This window comes from Rhinatrema bivittatum, chromosome 9 (assembly GCF_901001135.1).
Source record: "Rhinatrema bivittatum chromosome 9, aRhiBiv1.1, whole genome shotgun sequence".
Taxonomy (NCBI): domain Eukaryota; kingdom Metazoa; phylum Chordata; class Amphibia; order Gymnophiona; family Rhinatrematidae; genus Rhinatrema; species Rhinatrema bivittatum.
In genome coordinates, this window is record NC_042623.1 from 186,683,370 (window position 1) to 186,701,974 (window position 18,605).

General features: G+C 46.6%; 1 protein-coding gene across 4 annotated transcripts in view; it reads right to left on the reverse strand.

Moving 5' to 3' along the window:
- Positions 1-18,605, reverse strand: part of PCYT1A (phosphate cytidylyltransferase 1, choline, alpha) — an 83,740-nt gene that overhangs the window by 19,663 nt on the left and 45,472 nt on the right. For 2 of the 4 annotated variants that reach the window (XM_029616678.1, XM_029616679.1), the window contains 4 exons: positions 18,138-18,216; positions 11,781-11,923; positions 11,510-11,698; positions 3,323-4,408 (listed from right to left, as the gene is read on the reverse strand). In XM_029616678.1, the coding sequence (XP_029472538.1) occupies positions 4,199-4,408; positions 11,510-11,698; positions 11,781-11,923; positions 18,138-18,216 (621 nt within the window). In that variant the 3' untranslated portion in view covers positions 3,323-4,198. Of the gene's footprint in view, positions 1-908; positions 2,757-3,322; positions 4,409-11,509; positions 11,699-11,780; positions 11,924-18,137; positions 18,217-18,605 lie in introns of those variants that run through there. The other 2 variants (XR_003858713.1, XR_003858714.1) reach the window with 2 other exon arrangements.

Genomic DNA, 18,605 nt, shown 5'->3' on the forward strand with positions numbered 1-18,605 from the left:
CACCTCAGGGAGCATCTTCTAACGTCTCTTCTTCTGTCCCTTCTTTTTTCTTAACTGCAGGTTTGCACTTCTGCTATCTGCTGGAGATAAATGCTGAGGGACTGCAGGTGGCACTCTCGGCTATGTAGCAGTGCCTCAAAGTTTTTAGTTCTCTGTCTCCATCTGCTGGTAGGGATGCAAAACCCCCTGGGGTCTGGGACTGATCTGAGGTACGAAAAGGAAACTAGTTTTTTGGTCACCACTGCTCATAAGACCACTACTGCCCTGTAAGTAAGCCGAATTATTTACCTCACAGCAAAATCAAAAACATATTAAGTTGAAAGTGAGGTTGATCAGAGATCCTGGTGATATCCTCCTCACAAAGCCAGTTGGGCAGAATGGCCTATGATGTAATTACGCATGCTTCCTGCAGCCAGAGGCAGCCATTTTTTTCTCCTATGCTTGCCCTAACCTTGTCCATCATGCCAGCCACCACAGAAGCCATGGCACGAGGACAGCAGCCTTCACCTTGCGTGGCTGCATTTTTTGAGCCTTCACACACGGCCTCCCCCTCAGAGTGCTGGAGATGCAATGCACAGAAGGGCCACTGCTTCGTTCTAGGTGGCAAGAAGATGTTTCACCACATCTCCTGGGCCACAGCAGTGTTTGTCTCTGTAAAGCTCCCAATGTGAGAAGCCCCTGGATGAAACCTCAAATTTCTTGCGCAGATGTGAACCCCACTACTTGAACAAAGTTTAGTGTTACTCGGGAGAGAGGACAGGTGACTTTCCAAAAGCACTGTTTTTCATTTAAAAAAAAAAGATGAAAACGAGAAAGCCAACAGGAAGTAAACATGGCCACTGGAGAGGTGGTTTCCCTTCCAACTCTCAGCCAGAAAGTGTTCCTGGTCACCTAGGTGTACTGACCAGGAGCAGGGATAAAGTAGGAGTGGAGGTAGAGCACGATTCAAGTATGCTCTGAGGGGGACAGGATTCGAATCATAATTCTCCTCCCATATAGAGCACGTCACAGACAAGAAGGCGACAGATAAACAGAGAGCAGCCGAAGAATTAGACAAAAACGCATGCTTTCCACACTGGCACAATCTGAGAATATCAGTTAACATTAAAAACACCATTAATTGGTTAATTACAAAGAAACCCATTCATTACAACTTACACCAAAAACAATTTGTGAAAATACTTGCAGACTCAAAAGGCAACATTAGTACATTTATTTATTAAAAGTTAGAGATTTCCTGGACTAAAAATAGCAATGGAATCTAAATGAAAGTATTTGAGGAAATCAATTCATGCAGCATAATATTTATTCAAAGCCCTACTTTCTTCTTAAAATAAAGCAATAAATAAGAAAAGGCAAGATCACGCATAGGTTCCAGAAAACCAATATGAAATAATGGTTAATCGCTATTTCAGACTTGTTGGGCATAGGCTACAGGTGATGGATATTGCTAAGAAATACTTGTATGGCTTTTTCAGGTAGGAAGGTGCTGTAAGCAGGAGGAGTCACTTGTTTCTGAGAATAATGCACAGGGGGGGTGATGGCGAGAGCTGTCCCTCGATAGGACAAATACTACACAATACTGTGAGACTGCGGAAACCCACAACCTTCACTGAACTGATATGCCCCCTGCCACCTTCTTACTGAGGGGGGTCTAGGGCTGGCCTCCTACAGTAGCTTCTCGCCCATGCCAATGGATGTTAAAATGCAAACGGTCGTCCACTGATGCTGCGTCTGGAAGTCATGGCGGAGGTCAGACAATCAGCGGACTAAATTAAACTCGGCATTTATAAATCAGAACCGACAAAACATTTCAACAGCTTTAAAACTGCGGGGGTTTGCCCGAGACTGGTGCACCGTAGAGTTGAGCCTTTAAAGCAAGCAGTGCCAGTCCGCATCAATTTAAAAGTTTTACCTCTGAGATGAAGATGGTCCCTAAGAGTAGATGTTTCGCAGCATCACACATGCTGGTATCTGATTGGCTCAACCAAATGGCTGTATCCGCCATCACAATCCCCGTGAGAGTTAATTTGTAACATTGCAGATTTATATATATAAAAAAAGCTTTTTTTTTAAAACACCTTAATGAAACTGGAAAACTAATTACTACAGTAAACATTCTGCACAAGAAATATTGCACCATATGCAGCACTTATGGATTTCTTTAATGGTTTAAAATGAAAGGGATGTGTTAAAAATATTGGCTTCAAGTTTCTCGATTCCCTTTCTGTTTCAGTACAGCACATCCCCCTTCATACATCTTAAATGTCACCCACTTCAATCCCTATCCCTTGCCAGATCCCACAGCCCCCTTGGGGGGAAATGTCACACAAAAGGGTGCTGTAGAGGGCCTCAGCATGGCTGTTGGGAAGCGAGGTGCAACCGATGGCACCAGTAGGGCGACAGTGGTAAGGCAACAGAGCATTCATCTGACACACTTTTTCCAGATTCTGCCACCTCCCCCCCAGGTGGAGAACAGCGTTTCCCCACACACACCCTCAGAGAGAGGCTCGTCAGCAGCAAACGGGCAGGTTAAAGCTGTGCTCAACTAGCGGCCTACAAACGGAGGACATCTGCAGCCTCACCACCTGCACGCAGAGCTCCTAGACGGTAGCAGACTATGGGGCGCCAGTACAAGGCACCCTTAAGCTGGTGAGCAGCAAGCAGAGCATTGGCTACACAAATTCTTTAATGACTGGTGATGACTGAAGAGGACAAGGCCCATCCTGTATCCTTCTTCTCTTGTAAGCACACACCTGGAACAATGGAAGAATGGGCATTATCCCAAACGCCACACGCAGAGAACATATTGTGCCGATACAGTAATACTTACACAGTCATTCAGTTCTGTGACAGCATCTTGTATTCATTATTTCAGTGAGCAGAGCAAAGCAAAGCTAGAGGTGGGTTTGTGACTCTGAGCAGTAAATTAGTGCAAACAGCCTTTGAAATTACGAACATAAAAATAGAAAGCCCATTTCCCCATTAAACAAGAGGTATTCGACTGAATATTGCAAATTCAGCCAGTCTTTTGCTGATTTGCAAATGAAACAAAATGCACGAGGTGACAAAATACTGTGGGGTAGTGAACGGTTGTGCATACAAGTGAAAAACGTGCACAGCCCAGGAATGCACAGAAGGGAAAACGATTGCATGTCCATATCTCGGGTTTGAACGTTAAAGAAACACATACACACACACACACACACACACACACACACACACACAACAGCACACCACCGGACAAGTAAACACAGGTACCACACCACCCAAACAGGAAACGGCTGGGGTGCTGAAGAGAAAGTGGAAAAGCAAGCCCCTCTGAAACATTTTCCAAGGGAATTTTATTTCCTGCTTGGGTTTACACGCAGACAGGGGGGGACGGGGGACAGCTTGCAAGTCCTGACAGAAGTGTAGCAGCAGTAAACCTGAGCAGTGGAAGGGAGCCAATCTCAGACGCAGGTCTTCATTGTTGGAGGAGCTCCCACAGACCGCAGATTTCCCCGGCAGCGCGCTCCGGCCACTCGCTTCAACGTCCGCCGTCCCGCACGAGGGCCCTTCCCGGGCACGTTCGTGTCTCTGGAGGCTTGTGCGTAATATGTACGAGAACAAGCACAGACTTAAAAAGCACGTCAGGAACTGGAGCAAAGAGAAAACAACTCGTAATCCCATCAGCGTGTGCAGCTTCAAAGTATGTGCGCCAGTCTACTGCCACACTTCATACCCCCCTCATCCCTGGCCTCAGGGGAAAGGATGCTAAGGAGTGTGGGGGAAATGCACTGAATCTGGGTATTCCTGCTGTGCAACAAACTACCACCTTCGTACACTAAAATCCCTCAGGAATCAGTCTGTCTAAGGTTCAAACAAGGTAAAAAAAAAATATACCCTTGAACGCCACGTCATTAAAGGCATCCGCGTCCCTCTCCCCTCACCTCCCCCTATACACAATTTAAAAAAAAGCCCCTACAGATTTCTTCAAAGGGAACAAAGTAGTCGAATAAATGTAAACAGTAAAAGAAAAGGTTATGCTGTAGGGAAACCAGAAGGCTCTGGGCTAGGAGCTTTCCCGTCGTCCCCAGTCTTGCAGTACTAAAGGGGCTTTTCTTCAAGGTCTTGTCTCAGTCACCGCTGCCCTCCACCGGGTTCCACGGTCACAGCTCAGGAGTCGATGAAGCAAGAGGCGATCCATTAACGGCTTTTAATCCTCTTCGTCCTCGCTGATGTCATAGGCTGCTGCGTTGGAGTGCGAGGGATGCGGCGGGGAAGGAGGAGGGGAGACCTTGCCGGAGAAGGGCCAGCGAAACGAGGTGGGGGAGGGGGAGCGTTCGTGGGCAGGGCTGCTGCTCGGGCTCTGCTTGGGGCTGATGGCTTGGAGCATCCTTCCTTTGCCTTCCTTCAGCATGTGCTTCTGCGTAAGGAGGAGACGAGAAAGAGAATTATAATGCTGCTCAGAGCTCATTTCAGGGTCACAGAAAAATTTAACATTTCAGCTTTGTTTTCTTCTTATATAATTTATATATTTATTTCGATTTTTTCATATTCCACTTTTTGCACTTTTTTCAGTGCTTCAAAGAAGATTACATTCAGGTATTTCCCTATACCCAGAGGGTTTATAATCTAGATTTGTACCTGAGGCAATGGAGGGTAAAGTGACTTGCCCAAGGTCACAAGGAGCGACAGCGGGACTCGAACCCTGGTCTTCTGGTTCACAGCCCACTACTCTAACCACTAGGCTACTCCTCCACTCCTAATCCACTTATCAGAAGCCCCTGAACAAAGCCTGTTCTCTATCACCATCACATACTGAGGCCCGAGCTTCCTATGTTGAAGGTCAGAAAGTGTCTGTATCTAGCTACTATTTGCCCTGGCTTTAGGTTTCACTGTTAGAGCAATACATGGCTCAGCCTTATCATCAAAGGTGAAATTACTTCTTACCTGATAATTTCCTTTCCTCTAAGGAAGGCAGGCCAATCCACACCGGTGGGTTATGTACTCCTACCAGCAGATGGAGACAGAGAATACTGACTGACTGACATCGCAAACCTATAGCTCTGTCCCATCAGCCTGCCAGTATCTCTAGCAAAGCCAGACTGTGGACAAACTGATTATCCTTGAACCATGACTATTAAACGCCAGCGACTCGTTACTTCCAGCCAACTGGGAAATACTGAGCTCAGTAAAAAAAATTTAACATCGCCTGTTCTTCACTTACCAGTCCTTCAAATGACTCATAACAAAGAAAACTCTGCATTATCCCCAAATAAGGGACAAGCTGAAACCAAAATCAAGTACGCAGCCCAGGGCAGGATTGTAGATTGGCCTGCCTTCCTTAGAGGAAAGGAAATTATCAGGCAAGAAGTAATTTCACCTCTCTCTGCACTCAGGCAGGCCAATCCAACCTGGTGGGATGTACCAAAGCTATTCCCGAAACGGGTGGGAGGCTGCCTGCGCTTCCGTCAACACGCCTGAGCAAAGACCGCATCCTCTTGAACCTTAACATCCAAGTGGTAATGCTTGGAGAAAGTATGTAAGGAAGACTATATGTTGCTGCCCAGAAACTCTTGACTGGAAACAACAATCAGATCTCTGCCCACCAGACCACCTGTGCTCTAGTGGAATGTGCCCTGACTTGCTAGGGAATGGAACATCTATGTCCACACAGGCAGCCATGATGACTTCTTTAAGCCAACAGGCTACTGTCACCAGCGACGCTGGTTCTCCTTGTCTAACTCCACCATGTAGAATAAACAGCCGATCAGTCTTCCTCATAGAGCGAGTAACCTTCAAGCACCACATCAGATGCCCCTTCACATCTAAGGCGTGAAACAACTGAAAATCTCACTCATCTTTCTCTGTCCAATGTGGGCAGGGAAATAGACTAATTCAAAAGGAACTCGGATGTTACCTTCAACAAAAAGGAAGATACTGTCCTGAGCTGCACTGCCGCCAGTATTATTCGTAGAAACGGCTCACAGCAAAAAAGAATCTGATGCTTGTAAATACGCCTCACTGAACAGTCTGCCATCAGGAAAACCGTTTTCAAAGCAAGCAGCTTCAAGGAGGGATCACGCCGCGGCTGAAAGGTAGGGCTCGACAAAAATCTCAATACCAGAATAAGGTCCCAAAGAAGCACTGGTAGGTGCAAGGGTGGCTGTAGATGCTTGACTCCCTTCAAGAACCTAGACACATCTGGAAGGGAGGACAAAGGCCTACCATTAATCTGCCCTCTATAGCATGCGTGAGCCACTACCTTCACCTTCAGGGTGTTTAAGGTCAACCCTTAACCAATATCCCCTCAAACATTCCAAATGAGTGGGATATCTACTCGAGAGTGTGAGAACTTCTCACCCCACACCAGTTTTGAATACTTTAAAAACCCTAATATAAGCCAGAGATGTAGAAAACTGTGTAGTGTGAAGCAATGTGGATCTCTCTGCCGGAGAATAACCATGCCTCAGCAGACGAGCCCACTCTAGGGCCAAACTGTAAAGACAGAACCAACCCGGATTTTCATGCATGACTGGTCCCAATGCAGAAGATCCTCCTTGACCAACAGCCTCACAGGACTGCCCTCTAGGAGACATTGAAGGTTGGCTTAGCACAGTCTCAGTGGCCAATCTGTAGCCACCAGAAGCACGGTCTCGGTATGACTCGCAATCTACCAAATTACCCTGCCGATCATCGGCCAGGGAAGGAAAAAATATAACACTCTTTTCTGTGGCCACTGATGGACAACAGCATAGATTCTCAAAGCTCATGTGTATTTTCTGCGACTGTAGAACCGTGGCACCTTTATGTTGCTGTAGCTTGCTATTAAATCAAGATATGGCTACCTCATCGAGAAACTATGAGCTGAAAGGCATCGTCTGCCAGCTCCCACTCTCCTGAGTCTAAGACCTGCAATCTGAGAAAATCGGCCTTTACAATGTCCATCCCAGCAATGTGAGAGTCAGTTAACACCTGAAAATGTTGCTCTGCCCATGCCATGGGAGCATCTATCTCCAGTGACACCTGACTACTTCTGGTTCCACCCTGATGATTTAAGTAGCAACTGTCATGGCATTGTCCAACATTACTCTCATTGCTCGATGTACCAGTCACTCAGCAAATCACAGACATGCCAAGCGAACAGTGCGGGCTTCCAAACAATTGGTCCACTGTCATGCCACTGACCTTGTGCCATCAACTCTTGACAGTGAGCCCCCCAACCCAGGAGGGCTTGCATCTGTCATAACACCAACCAGTCAGGAGTCTCCAAGGCCACTCTTTTCCTGAGGTGCTCACTTTGCAACCACCACTGCAACTGCTTGCTGACTTCCATCGGTAAGTGGAGCCTTACTGTGTACTCCTGCGATTGTGGATTCCACCATGAGAGCACTGCACGCTGAAGTGGCCACACATGTGCTCTGTCTCATGATACCACCTCCAACGTAGCTGCTATCGACCCTAAGACTTGCAGATAAGTTCAAGGACTAAACTTGAGTCATCTCAAGAGTGTTTCTCTGGCAGGAACACTCTGCTCTGTCCATATCAAGAGGTATTATAGGGTCTGTGAGTTAGCTGTAAACTGCTTTTGGCTAAGTTGTCCACCCAGCCTAGCTCCTGAAGGAGGCAGATCATGTTGCGAGATGCCAAATGACTCTTCCACACTCTTGGCTTGAATCAACCAGTTGTTCAGATATGGACCCACTAGAATGCCATCCTTGCACAGAGACGCCACTACTTCCACCATGACCTTGGAGAAGGATCTGGGTTCTGTAACCAGATAGAACAGTAGGGTTGAAACTGATTATGGTGCCCTAGAACGGCATGAAGAAACCGCCGATGCTCCTGTTGAATGGGGATATGTAGCTAAGCTTCTGTCAGATCAAGAGATGTGAGGAACTCCTCTTTCTGTACTGCCATAATTACTGAGTGTAAGATTTGCATTCTGAAGTGAGTCACACACAAATGATTGACTCCCTTCAGATTCCAGGATTGGTCGTAAGGAATCTCTTCCTTCTTGGGAATGACAAAATAAATAAAATATCATCCCATTATTTTCCTGCGATCTAGGAACTGGAATTACAGCCCTGGAATTGTAGCCTCCAATGCCACTTTCTTCGCTAGCGAGTTGCATGGAGAGACCATAAATAAATCAGGAGGAATTTGGAGAAATTCTAGAGCATAGCCTTCTCTTGTTACATCCAAGGACCCACTTGTCTGTTGTGATTTGGGCCCACATGTGAAAAAGTGAAATAGATGCCTGTCTATCTCCAGAACCAGTAAGTGGGCCTCCGCACCTTCATTGCGAACACTGAGATGCTCTGGTCCCGGAGCCCGCATCCTTATTTCTCTTCTTAGGCCGAAAGGACTGGGATCTTCCAAAGGGATGTGACTTCTGATTCGTTGCACCTCCTAAGGGTGAAAGCGACTGAAATCCCTGGAGCACCTTGCTCCAAAAGACAGTGACGCCGATTTCTTGTCCTCTGGCAATTGCAGAATCTTGGATTCACCCCATCTAGTCATTATCTTCTCCAATTCACTTCCAAACAAGAGAGAACCCTTCAAGTGCACCCTTGTCAAATTCGAATTAGAAATCTTATCCACTGACCAGCTCCACAGCCACAGCAGGCATCTTGCCACTATCACGGAAGCTTAACCTCAAGCTGCCGAACGCACCTAGTCACAGCCCATATCCGCTAAAAATGCAGCTTCTGGCTCCAGCGCCGGCCCGCTATTGGTCCCACTCCTTGAACCTCCTGAGAGACATGCAAACCTATTTGGGTCACCAAGCAACAGCAAGAAGCTATTTGAAAATTCATAACCATCGCTTCAAATGCTTGCTTAAGGATAGCCTCAATCCTTCTATCCTGGACATTCTTTACAGCAGCTCCCTCATCAAACAGGATGGTGATTTGCTTGGTGATAGCACACACCAGGGCATTAACCTTTGGGAATTACAACTGCTTGCTTGCCTTTGGATCCAAGGGGTACAGGCCCGCCAAGGAATGCCCACCCTTAAAACTTGCTTCCGGAGCATTCCAGTCAAGGTCAATCAACTCCTGCACTGGTTCCAGAAACTGAAAGAACAGGATGCCTTGTGCAAGGTAACCAAGATGAGGTCTTTTTGTACTCCTGTAGCAACACCCCTATCTACTCCGAGCATTTTTAGGGTCTGAGTCAGACCTGACAACTCATCCTTGAGAAAAACGGCTCCAAATCAGGCAGAATGAACAGTTGGATGGTTCCAGGTATGTCTCAAATTCCATTCTTCTGGAATTTCCCCCTCTTCCAGAGAAATGGAATCTGAGTCACCCCCGGAATTATCCAACAGTTCACAATGCTCATCTTCCTCTACCTCACTAGGGACACTCTCTTTATGGCACTTACCGACTTGGGAGCCAAGTGTGAAGACCTTTGAAGTATCTATTACTTACGAGGCAGCTTAGCCTGCACTGAACACTCTTTCAGAAAGGCCTGTAACCCCTGGAAAAACTCCACCCAGGAGAAGGCGGCTGAATCCATAACAGGACCCACAGGATTGAACATGGCACTCTGATCCCTCCCCTGAGGACTTCCTTCCCATTGGGAACCAGGGGGGAGGGGAACTGTCCATTGGATCACCTCCTGCACCCCCCACCACAGAGTCCTCCATCAATAGAGGGAATGCCCCAATAGTGGCAAAATCCTTGGGAGGCAAATCGCCTTGAGCCTCCAGACAGCGCTGACATAGGCGAAGTGAGAGCGTTGGCTTGATTGCCTTTATATGGCAAGCCACACAAATAGAAAGACATTTAGACTTTTTAGCCCCTAGCACCATTATCCTTCACCAAAAGGCCACTCTCCTGTTCCTACGGTCTTCTGCATGCATGTCAATGCACACGTGAATTTACCCGCGCAATTACGCACTTAAGTCTATGCCATGGGCTTGCACGCCAACTCTAAGCTACAGCCCCAATGTGCGCACTGGAAAATAAATACCCGCCGTGGCTTAAGCACATTTTGCAGCAACCTAGGCGCTCACCACGCAGCCAACCAACAGGACCGGCCTAGGAGCAAATGCTGCCCTAACTGCTGACCTCTGCTGCCAGAACACTGCTTGCTTCCACTTTCCACTGACTCACCGGAGGTGTGTGGGGCGACGGTGGGTTAGCATGGAGGGGGAGAAATGACCCGGCAAGGAAAGAGGATCTTTTTTTTTTTTACCTGAACTCTGCCCTCCCTAGCTGAAAGCACGATTGGGCCAGCAATTGCAGGAGGGGGAGAGAGAGCACACAAGCCTTCACCCCCAAGCTCACTCATGTCCCCTGACATTCTTTAGAGTCTAAATCTGGCCAGGCATTGAGGCTCAACTGAGGAAGGGACCAGCCTGATGTCGCCTCAGGAGCTCAATTTCTCTTTCCTTCTCCCCCCCCCCCCCCAACACAAGAAATCCCCACTAGGGAGATGCATGTCCACCATACTGGCAGGCTGATAGCGGGGCAGGGCTATATATCAGTGATGTAAGCAAGTCTGTTTTCTCCATTTCCATCTGCTGGTAAGAGTACATAACCCACCAGTGCAGATTGGCCTGCCTGAGTGCATAGAAGTTACAAGTACTTCTCTATGGAAAAGCAGCCTGAACCAGGGATCAGATCTATTTCCTTCCACTACACTTGAGAAAATGACGACATCCCCTATGTCACAGATACCCGCTCCAAAACTTGGGCAGAACTCTCATCCAGCTCTATTACGCTCCCACTTACTTCTTCCCTTGATGGTAAAAATCAGTCTCTCTCTCCTTCTTACTGGTAAGGTCTCTCTCTAACCTTGACCATGTAACAAAACCACCTGTGTGAATAGCCACAAGGAGAGCCAGCTTGTACACACAATGCTAGCAGCAGTTGGACAATTTAAAGGCTCTCGATGCACTCTCTAGCTGTGCACGCTGCCGTACAGACAAAGTGTTTTCCCACCTGCCCTGTGGAGCTCCTTCTGCAGCTCTCTCTCAATACACAGGGACAGTAATTCATTAACATGACTGGCACTAATGGTCATCACTGGCTGTGATAAACAGGCTGGTGGCACATACTCTCCCCCATGTGCTGTGCAATCCTTCCTACCTGCACCCAGAAGGACATTCAAGCACACAAAACTATCCTTCATGCCAGGCATCAGTAGTTAAGACTGGTTGATCCCACCTATCATCTTACTATCTTTTGAAGAAGCAGGGAATCCCATAAAGGCATTAGCTCCCGAGGTAATTCAGGTGAACATGGCAGACAACCTGCACTGAGAGCAATGGATCACTTTGCAGCAGCCGCCCCCTCCCCCCCCTGGTTATTTATAGCCAACAAGGGTCACAGTTTGGTGCACGGCATTACAGCCAGGTATCACCAACGAACCAGGGCTGTACACTTATCTGCAGCAGCCTCACGCTGTTTCAGCATCGCCTCAATGAATTCCCCAGTGCTTGGAGAATGGCTTCAACCAAAGGGATTGCAATCACTTTCACTTCCCAAATAACCCCCCCGAAACAGTGACTCACCAGGGCTCCCTCAGGCCCAAACATCTCCAGAAAGTTGCCGATGAACTCCCGGGATTTCTCCTCCCATTTCTGGATGAGGTCGATGCTTTTCTCCTCCACCTTCTGGACAAACTCTTTGGACTTCTCCTCCACATCCTTCACTTTCTTCTTGACCTTGTCCACCCGCTCCTGCAGGTTGTATTTCTTCTCCTGAAGCAGGATCACAAGTTACAGCATAAAAGGTACAAATACCATAGCTTGCACAACGAAGGGGGAACTTTCGGGGACTCACATTTATAAAGCTGACATTCAACTCTTTGGCTGTGTAACCCCTCTGTAAGTTTCTTCTGGCATATACGTCATAATCCCGCACGATCCTGGTGATGATATCTGATGTGGAGATTCCTTCGGTCCTCTGAGTGGGTGCAAACATACCTAGAAATCCAGGAGAGAGAATCAGTATGCAGATTCTTTGCAGGTCTGGATATTTTTTTTTATGGGACTCGGGTAAGAATTTGCCAAAGATGGTGACCTACGTAGGTCCCCTTGTGCAGTTTCAAAGGCTTGTGCAGACGATCTTGGACAATTTTGATCTTAATCCAATGACGATATCAGAACCTAAGAATTCAGCTTTTTCCATTACAAGGAGGGATTTTAGGATTCTATGCAAGTGACAGGTTAGGGATCCCAATGAGCCACCCATGAAGGGATCCCAATGAGCCACCCATGGGTTGCCTATGACTATTAGCTTGTATCAGCTCGGTTAATGAGTTAGCCACTTTTTCTTACTGCGCTGCAAGAAGACAACATGACGTGTATGTTCTTTTCTGAGATGACGAGTGACCATGATACCTGGGTCGAGAAGAACACTTTGAGCCTCATGTGTCATTTTAATGTGCAGGACTGAAGATGTATTTTATGACAGGCTTCTGTGAATTAAACTGAGGACAGCGTGATTCTTCCCCAGCAGTAATTACCCCCTTAGGCTAACAACACAGGAACTGCATTCAAATGTTCAATCTTCTACTGTTGCAACGTTTAACGCCTGCTCTGCCAGACACAGAGAGAAGCACTTTTAGGAGTTGAAGCCATTGGTGCCACATGTTAGGTTCTAAGAGGACAAGGCAGGGCTCTTTTCCATGCTGCTTCATCTGAATGGTGTATCTGCCACACAGAATGCCTGATGCCTCAATGGGCTTATGCACTACTGGCAGTAAGGCGCAATTACTACTTACCTGATCATTTTCTTTCCTTTAGTGAAGGGTAGGTCAATCTCAACAAGTGGGTTACGCACCTCTGCCTGCAGATGGAGACGGAGCAAATGCTGATGTCATGGCCATGTAGTCCTATCCTATCAGCCCACCAGTATTCTCTGGAAACGCCAAACTGTGGACAAACTGATTATACTTGAATATTATCAACAGGCAAACATTCATGTTTCTCAACCAACAGGAACACTGAACTCAGTCAAAGAAAGGAACATTTCTAGCAAACTAAGGGCTAGAGAAGTCACTTATTAGTTGACAATGAAGAGCAGGAATCATATGCTGAATAGGTCGCCCTAAGAAAGGCTGGGTCTTTGATTGATTTACCCTTCACTGAAGGAAAGGAAATTATCAGGTAAATAGTAATTTTTCCTTCCTTAGCGTTCTAGTAGGCCAATCCCAACAAATGGGATGTACCAAAGCTAATCTCAAAAAGGGTGGGAGGCTGCCAGGGGTCCAGACAATACCACCTGCGAAAAGGCGGCGTCCTCTCTAGCCCTAACATCCAAGCAGTAATAGTTGGAGAAAAAAAAGCAAAGATGACCATGTCGCCATTCAGCCACTTTCAACAGGAGACAACAAACGAAGTTTTCCCATGATACCGCCTGAACCCATGTGGAATGTGGACTAATCTGTCTTGGTAAGGCAACTTCAGCAGCCACCTAGGCTGTCATAACAACTTCCTTACCCCAGCGGGCACTCACTGCCCGTGTCGCTGGAGCTCTTTACTTACCTCCACCATGGAGCACGAATAGACAATCAGACTTCCGAACAGCCTTAATCACCTCCTAATACCGCAATACTCATCTTCATTTCTGTCCCGGTCCAAGGCAGGCAGAGAAATGGACTGATTCAAATGAATCTCCAAAACCACTTTAGGCAAAAAAAGAGGGCACCGTCCGAAGCTGAATTGCACCCGCAGACTTATGGAGAAGGCTCACAGCAGGAAAGAATCTGCAGCTCAGAGATCTGACGTGCTGATAAGGTTACTACCAGAAAACCAGGGCTTAAAGGGGCACTTAGAGAAGATAAGGCCATCACGGAAAGATTAAATGATTTCTTTGCTTCAGTGTTACTGAAGAGGATGTTGGGGAGGTACCCAATCCGGAGAAGGCTCTCATGGGTAATGATTCAGATGAACTGAACCAAATCACAGTGAATCTAGAAGATGTGGTAGGCCTGATTGACAAACTGAACCAGATGGTATATACCCCAGGGTTATGAAGAAACTCATAAATGAAATTTCAGATCTATTAGTTAAAATTTGTAACCTATGATTAAAATCATCCATTGTACCTGAAGACTGAGGGCGCCTAATGTAACCCCACTATTTAAAAAGGGCCCCAGGGGCAATTCGGGAAACTACAAACCACTTAGCCTGACTTCAGTGCCAGGAAAAATAGTGGAAAGTGTTTTAAAGATCAAAATCACAGAACATATAGAAAGACATGGTTTAATGGAACAAAGTCAACATGGCTTTAATAAAGGCAAGCCTTGCCTCACAAATCTCCTTCACTTTTTTGAAGGGGATAATAAACATGTGGATAAAGGTGAACCTGTAGATGTAGTATACTTGGATTTTCAGAAGGCATTTGACAAAGTTCCTCATGAGAGGCTTCTAAGAAAACTAAAAAGTCATGGGATAGGAGGCGATGTCCTTTCATGGATTACAAACTGGTTAAAAGATAGGAAACAGAGAGTAGGATTAAATGGTCAATTTTCTCAGTGGAAAAGGGTAAACAGAGGAGTGCCTCAGGGATTTGTACTTGGGCCGGTGCTTTTCAATATATATATAAATGATCTGGAAAGGAATACGATGAGTGAGGTTATCAAATTTGCAGATGATACAAAATTATTCAGAGTAGTTAAATCACAAGTGGATTATGATAAATTGCAGGAAGACCTTGTGAGATTGGAAAACTGGCATCCAAATGGCAGATGAAACTTAATGTGGATAAGTGCAAGGTGATGCATATATGGAAAAATAACCCATGCTCTAGTTATACGATGTTAGGTTCCATATTAGGAGCTACTGCCCAGGAAAGAGATCTAGGCATCATAGTGGATAATACTTTGAAATCGTCAGCCCAGTGTACTGCAGCAGTCAAAAAATCAAACAGAATGTTAGGAATTATTAGGAAGGGAATGGTTAATAAAACAGAAAATGTCATAATGCCTCTGTATCACTCCATGGTGAGACCGCACCTTGAATACTGTGTACAATTCTGGTCGCCTCATCTCAAGATATAGTTGCAATGGAGAAGGTACAGAGAAGGGCGAAAAAAATGATAAAGGGGATGGAACAGCTCCCCCTATGAGGAAAGACTAAAAAGGTTAGGGCTGATCAGCTTGGAGAAGAGACGGCTGAGGGGGGATATGATAGAGGTGTTTAAAATCACAAGAGGTCTAGAAAGGGTAAATGAGAATTGGTTATTTACTCTTTCGGATAATAAGAGGACTAGGGGGCACTCCATGAAGTTAGCATGTGCACAATTAAACTCTGGAATTTGTTGCCAGGGGATGTGGTTAGTGCAGTTACTGTAGCTGGGTTTAAAAAAGGTTTTTATAAGTTCTTGGAGGAGAAGTCCATTACCTGCTATTAAGTTCACCTAGAGAATAGCCACTGCCATTAGCAATGGTAACATGGAATAGACTTAGTTTTGGGGTACTTGCCAGGTTCTTATGGCCTGGATTAGCCACTGTTGGAAACAGGATTCTGGGCTTGATGGACCCTTGGTCTGACCCAGTATGGCATGTTCTTATGTTCTTAATCTGGATCCACCTGTGGTAAAAAAATGGGACAGAATGCCACCAATCTCCTGAACAGACAAGTGAGCCTGCCAACCTTCATTGGCAAACCGAGGGGCTCCACTTCTGGAGTCTGTATCCTTTCAAGGTGCTCGGGGGCAAAAGGACTAAGATCTGTGGAAGGGACAGCAATTCTGGGAAGAAACCCCCCCTATAAGGCCAAACATGCCTCAAATGCTTTGCTGTAGGACAGACTCAATTCTCCCATCTCCTTAGCATCTTTCAGTTCCACACCTTCCTCTACCAGGATGGTGGTACGGCTCGTGACAGAACACCCCCAAGGCATCCACCCTAGGGAAACGTAATCACTCCTTGGTCTGCGGATCCAAGGGGTATAAACCCGCTAAGATACATCCTCCTTTAAAAGATGCCCCTGGCACACTTCATTCCAGAAGTCAGCTCCTGGAGTACAACCCGGAGGGGAAAGAAACAAGAAGCCTTGTGTAGGGTGACCAAAATAGGAACTTTCTTCTGCTTTCCCCAAGGAATCAGTCCCAGTCTCTCTGAGGGTCTTCAATGCCTGAGAGACCAAATTTGGTAACTCACCCCCAAGAAAGAAACAGAGTAGAATTCGATTTGGCTCCAAAGGTTATGTTCATCCCCGTCAACGTCATTGGTATCGTTTTGATTCACCTGCATTCGAGTTTAGTCAGGTTGCATTGTGCCATGGCCCTTGGCTGCGGAGCCAGGTGAAGGAGCATTTGGAATGCACAGACCAACTTTAGTAGGCACTGGCAATTCAGAAAACCGGCCCTGTAGAAACATCTACCAACTCTGGAAGAATTCTACCCAGAAAAAGGATGGGCCCATTCCAGGCCCCACAGGCTCAATCCTGACATCCTGAGAGCTAGCGGCTCATGACGACTTGGCCCATGGATCAACCAAAAGAGGGGATTACCCTCGACGTGTCACCCTCGGACCCACCTCCCACAGACCGCGGAGATGGACCATCACCCTGAGCATCCACGCAACACTGACACAGGCTTAAAGAAAGCTGCGGCTGAATAAACCTGAATTGGCATGCAGCACCATAGATAAGCGCTTAGGCTTCCTTGCCATGAGCACCATAGGTGTAAGTGCGCAGAACTGTAAAAGCTCACGCCTGGAATACGCGCACATAAAACATGCTCAAAATGGGCGTCCCAAAAGCATGTGAACGCATATGCAACTAGGCTACATGCCCATGCAACTAGGTGCCCAATCCAGGCGCCCAGTAAACCAAGGTGCCTAAGCAGGATGCATAGGCATGCGCCGAGCGACCAAAGCACAATAAAAATGCACACAAAGATCTCGTGGTCTATCATGCACTCATGCCTGCGAGTAGGGCCTAGCCAAATGGCTGCTCAACCTGCCATATCTGCACTGCCTCCTCAGCTCACAGAACTCCCCAGAGACGTGAGCAGGCTAGCCTATGATATTTATCTTTCTTTTTTTTTTTTTTTTTTTAAATAAAGAGAACATTAACCTGAGCCCAGCCCTCTGTGGATGAGAGCAGGAATGGGTATCGGCTATGGGGGAGAGAGAGAGCTAAATCCTCATCACCAAGCCGCTCTCGGCCTGCAACTGCTAATCACACTTTAGATCCAAGCCTCTCAAGGCTATTAGGAGAGGAACTGCATGATATCCCTCAGGAGGCAAACAGAACTATAACCAGTTCTTCCCAAAAAAAAAAAAAAAAGACGTTGAAATTGGGCGCACAGGAGCGCGCGCCGATGCCTGCAGTGAAGAAAGGTGCAAAAATCACCTTGAGGCCTAGCACATGCCAAAGGAAAAAATCTGGAAGCAGGGGCCTAGCCAAATGGCTGCTAACCCGCTGTGCCTGCACTCTCTTCTCACCTCACCAAACTCCCCAGAAACGTGAGCAGGACAGGCGAATGCCAAGGTAACAGACCCTTTTTTTCTCCTGCTTTCCTCTTGCTGTTTTTTTTTATTTTTTTTGATAAAGCAAAAAAACTTTTACCTGAGCTTAGCCATCTCTGGTTGAGAGGAAGGGGAAGAAGGCTAATGTCTTCATCACTGAGCCTCTCGGCTTGCAACCGCTATTGGAATTTCTGGTCCACGGCAGTCAAGGCTATCGGACTGAGGGCACTCTACTTAGAGAGGGACTGCATGGTATCATCTCAGGAGGCAAGCGCACCGCTTGCCTCCTGAGATGATACCATACAGATGTCTCATCTTTCTATTATCGTCTTTTGATTCCTCCTCCTTTTCTTTCTTTTTTCACTCACAAGCAATCCCCCAAAGGGAAATACACGTCCCTCATCTGCTAGACAGAGAGAATACTGGTGAGCTGATATCGAGGTGGGTCTATATGGCCATGATGTCAGTTTTTGTTCTGTATCCATCTGCTGGCAGAGGTGCATAACCCACTTGTTGGGATTGACCTCCCTAAAAGTTGAGGAAACAGCAGTTTAACTGTATATTGCAATCAAGCCTAGTCTTGGAAAATGAAAACCAGTGTGATCGCACAAAAACATAAGATGCCTTTGCACAGCACCCAAGGTCCAGCCTGTTCTCCTTGCAGACAATCAGTAAGACCCAGGCCTCCATTCTGATTCTCCCCTCCCTCCACTCACCTGCTTCTTTTATGTGTTTATAAACATCATCACTTCCTGCAGAGGAATATGGTATATCATCGTGAGCCACAAAATCAATCTGAAACCAGAAGAATGGACAGCCAAAAGCCAAGAATCAATCTTTTCTACAATAAGAAAGCACCAATGAAAGCTGACAGGGCAGCCCAGGGAAGTGTCTATTCTGGCCTCAAATAACCTGCTTCCCAGGACCCTCTAAACCAGATGGGCTCACATTAGCTGGTTTATTCTACATTTCTCTGTCCTTTTTACGCTCAGTGCTTTATTCATAAAATGGACTTGACCACAGCTGAAAGTCTTCCAGGTCTGTAACATTCTTAGGGTTGGAAACTGGAGAAATGACTTACCTGATCATTTTGTTTTCTTTAGTGTAGACAGATGGACTCAGGACCAGTGGATTTAAGCTCCCCTGCCAGCAGATGACTGAGTAAGTTGACATCACAGTATATA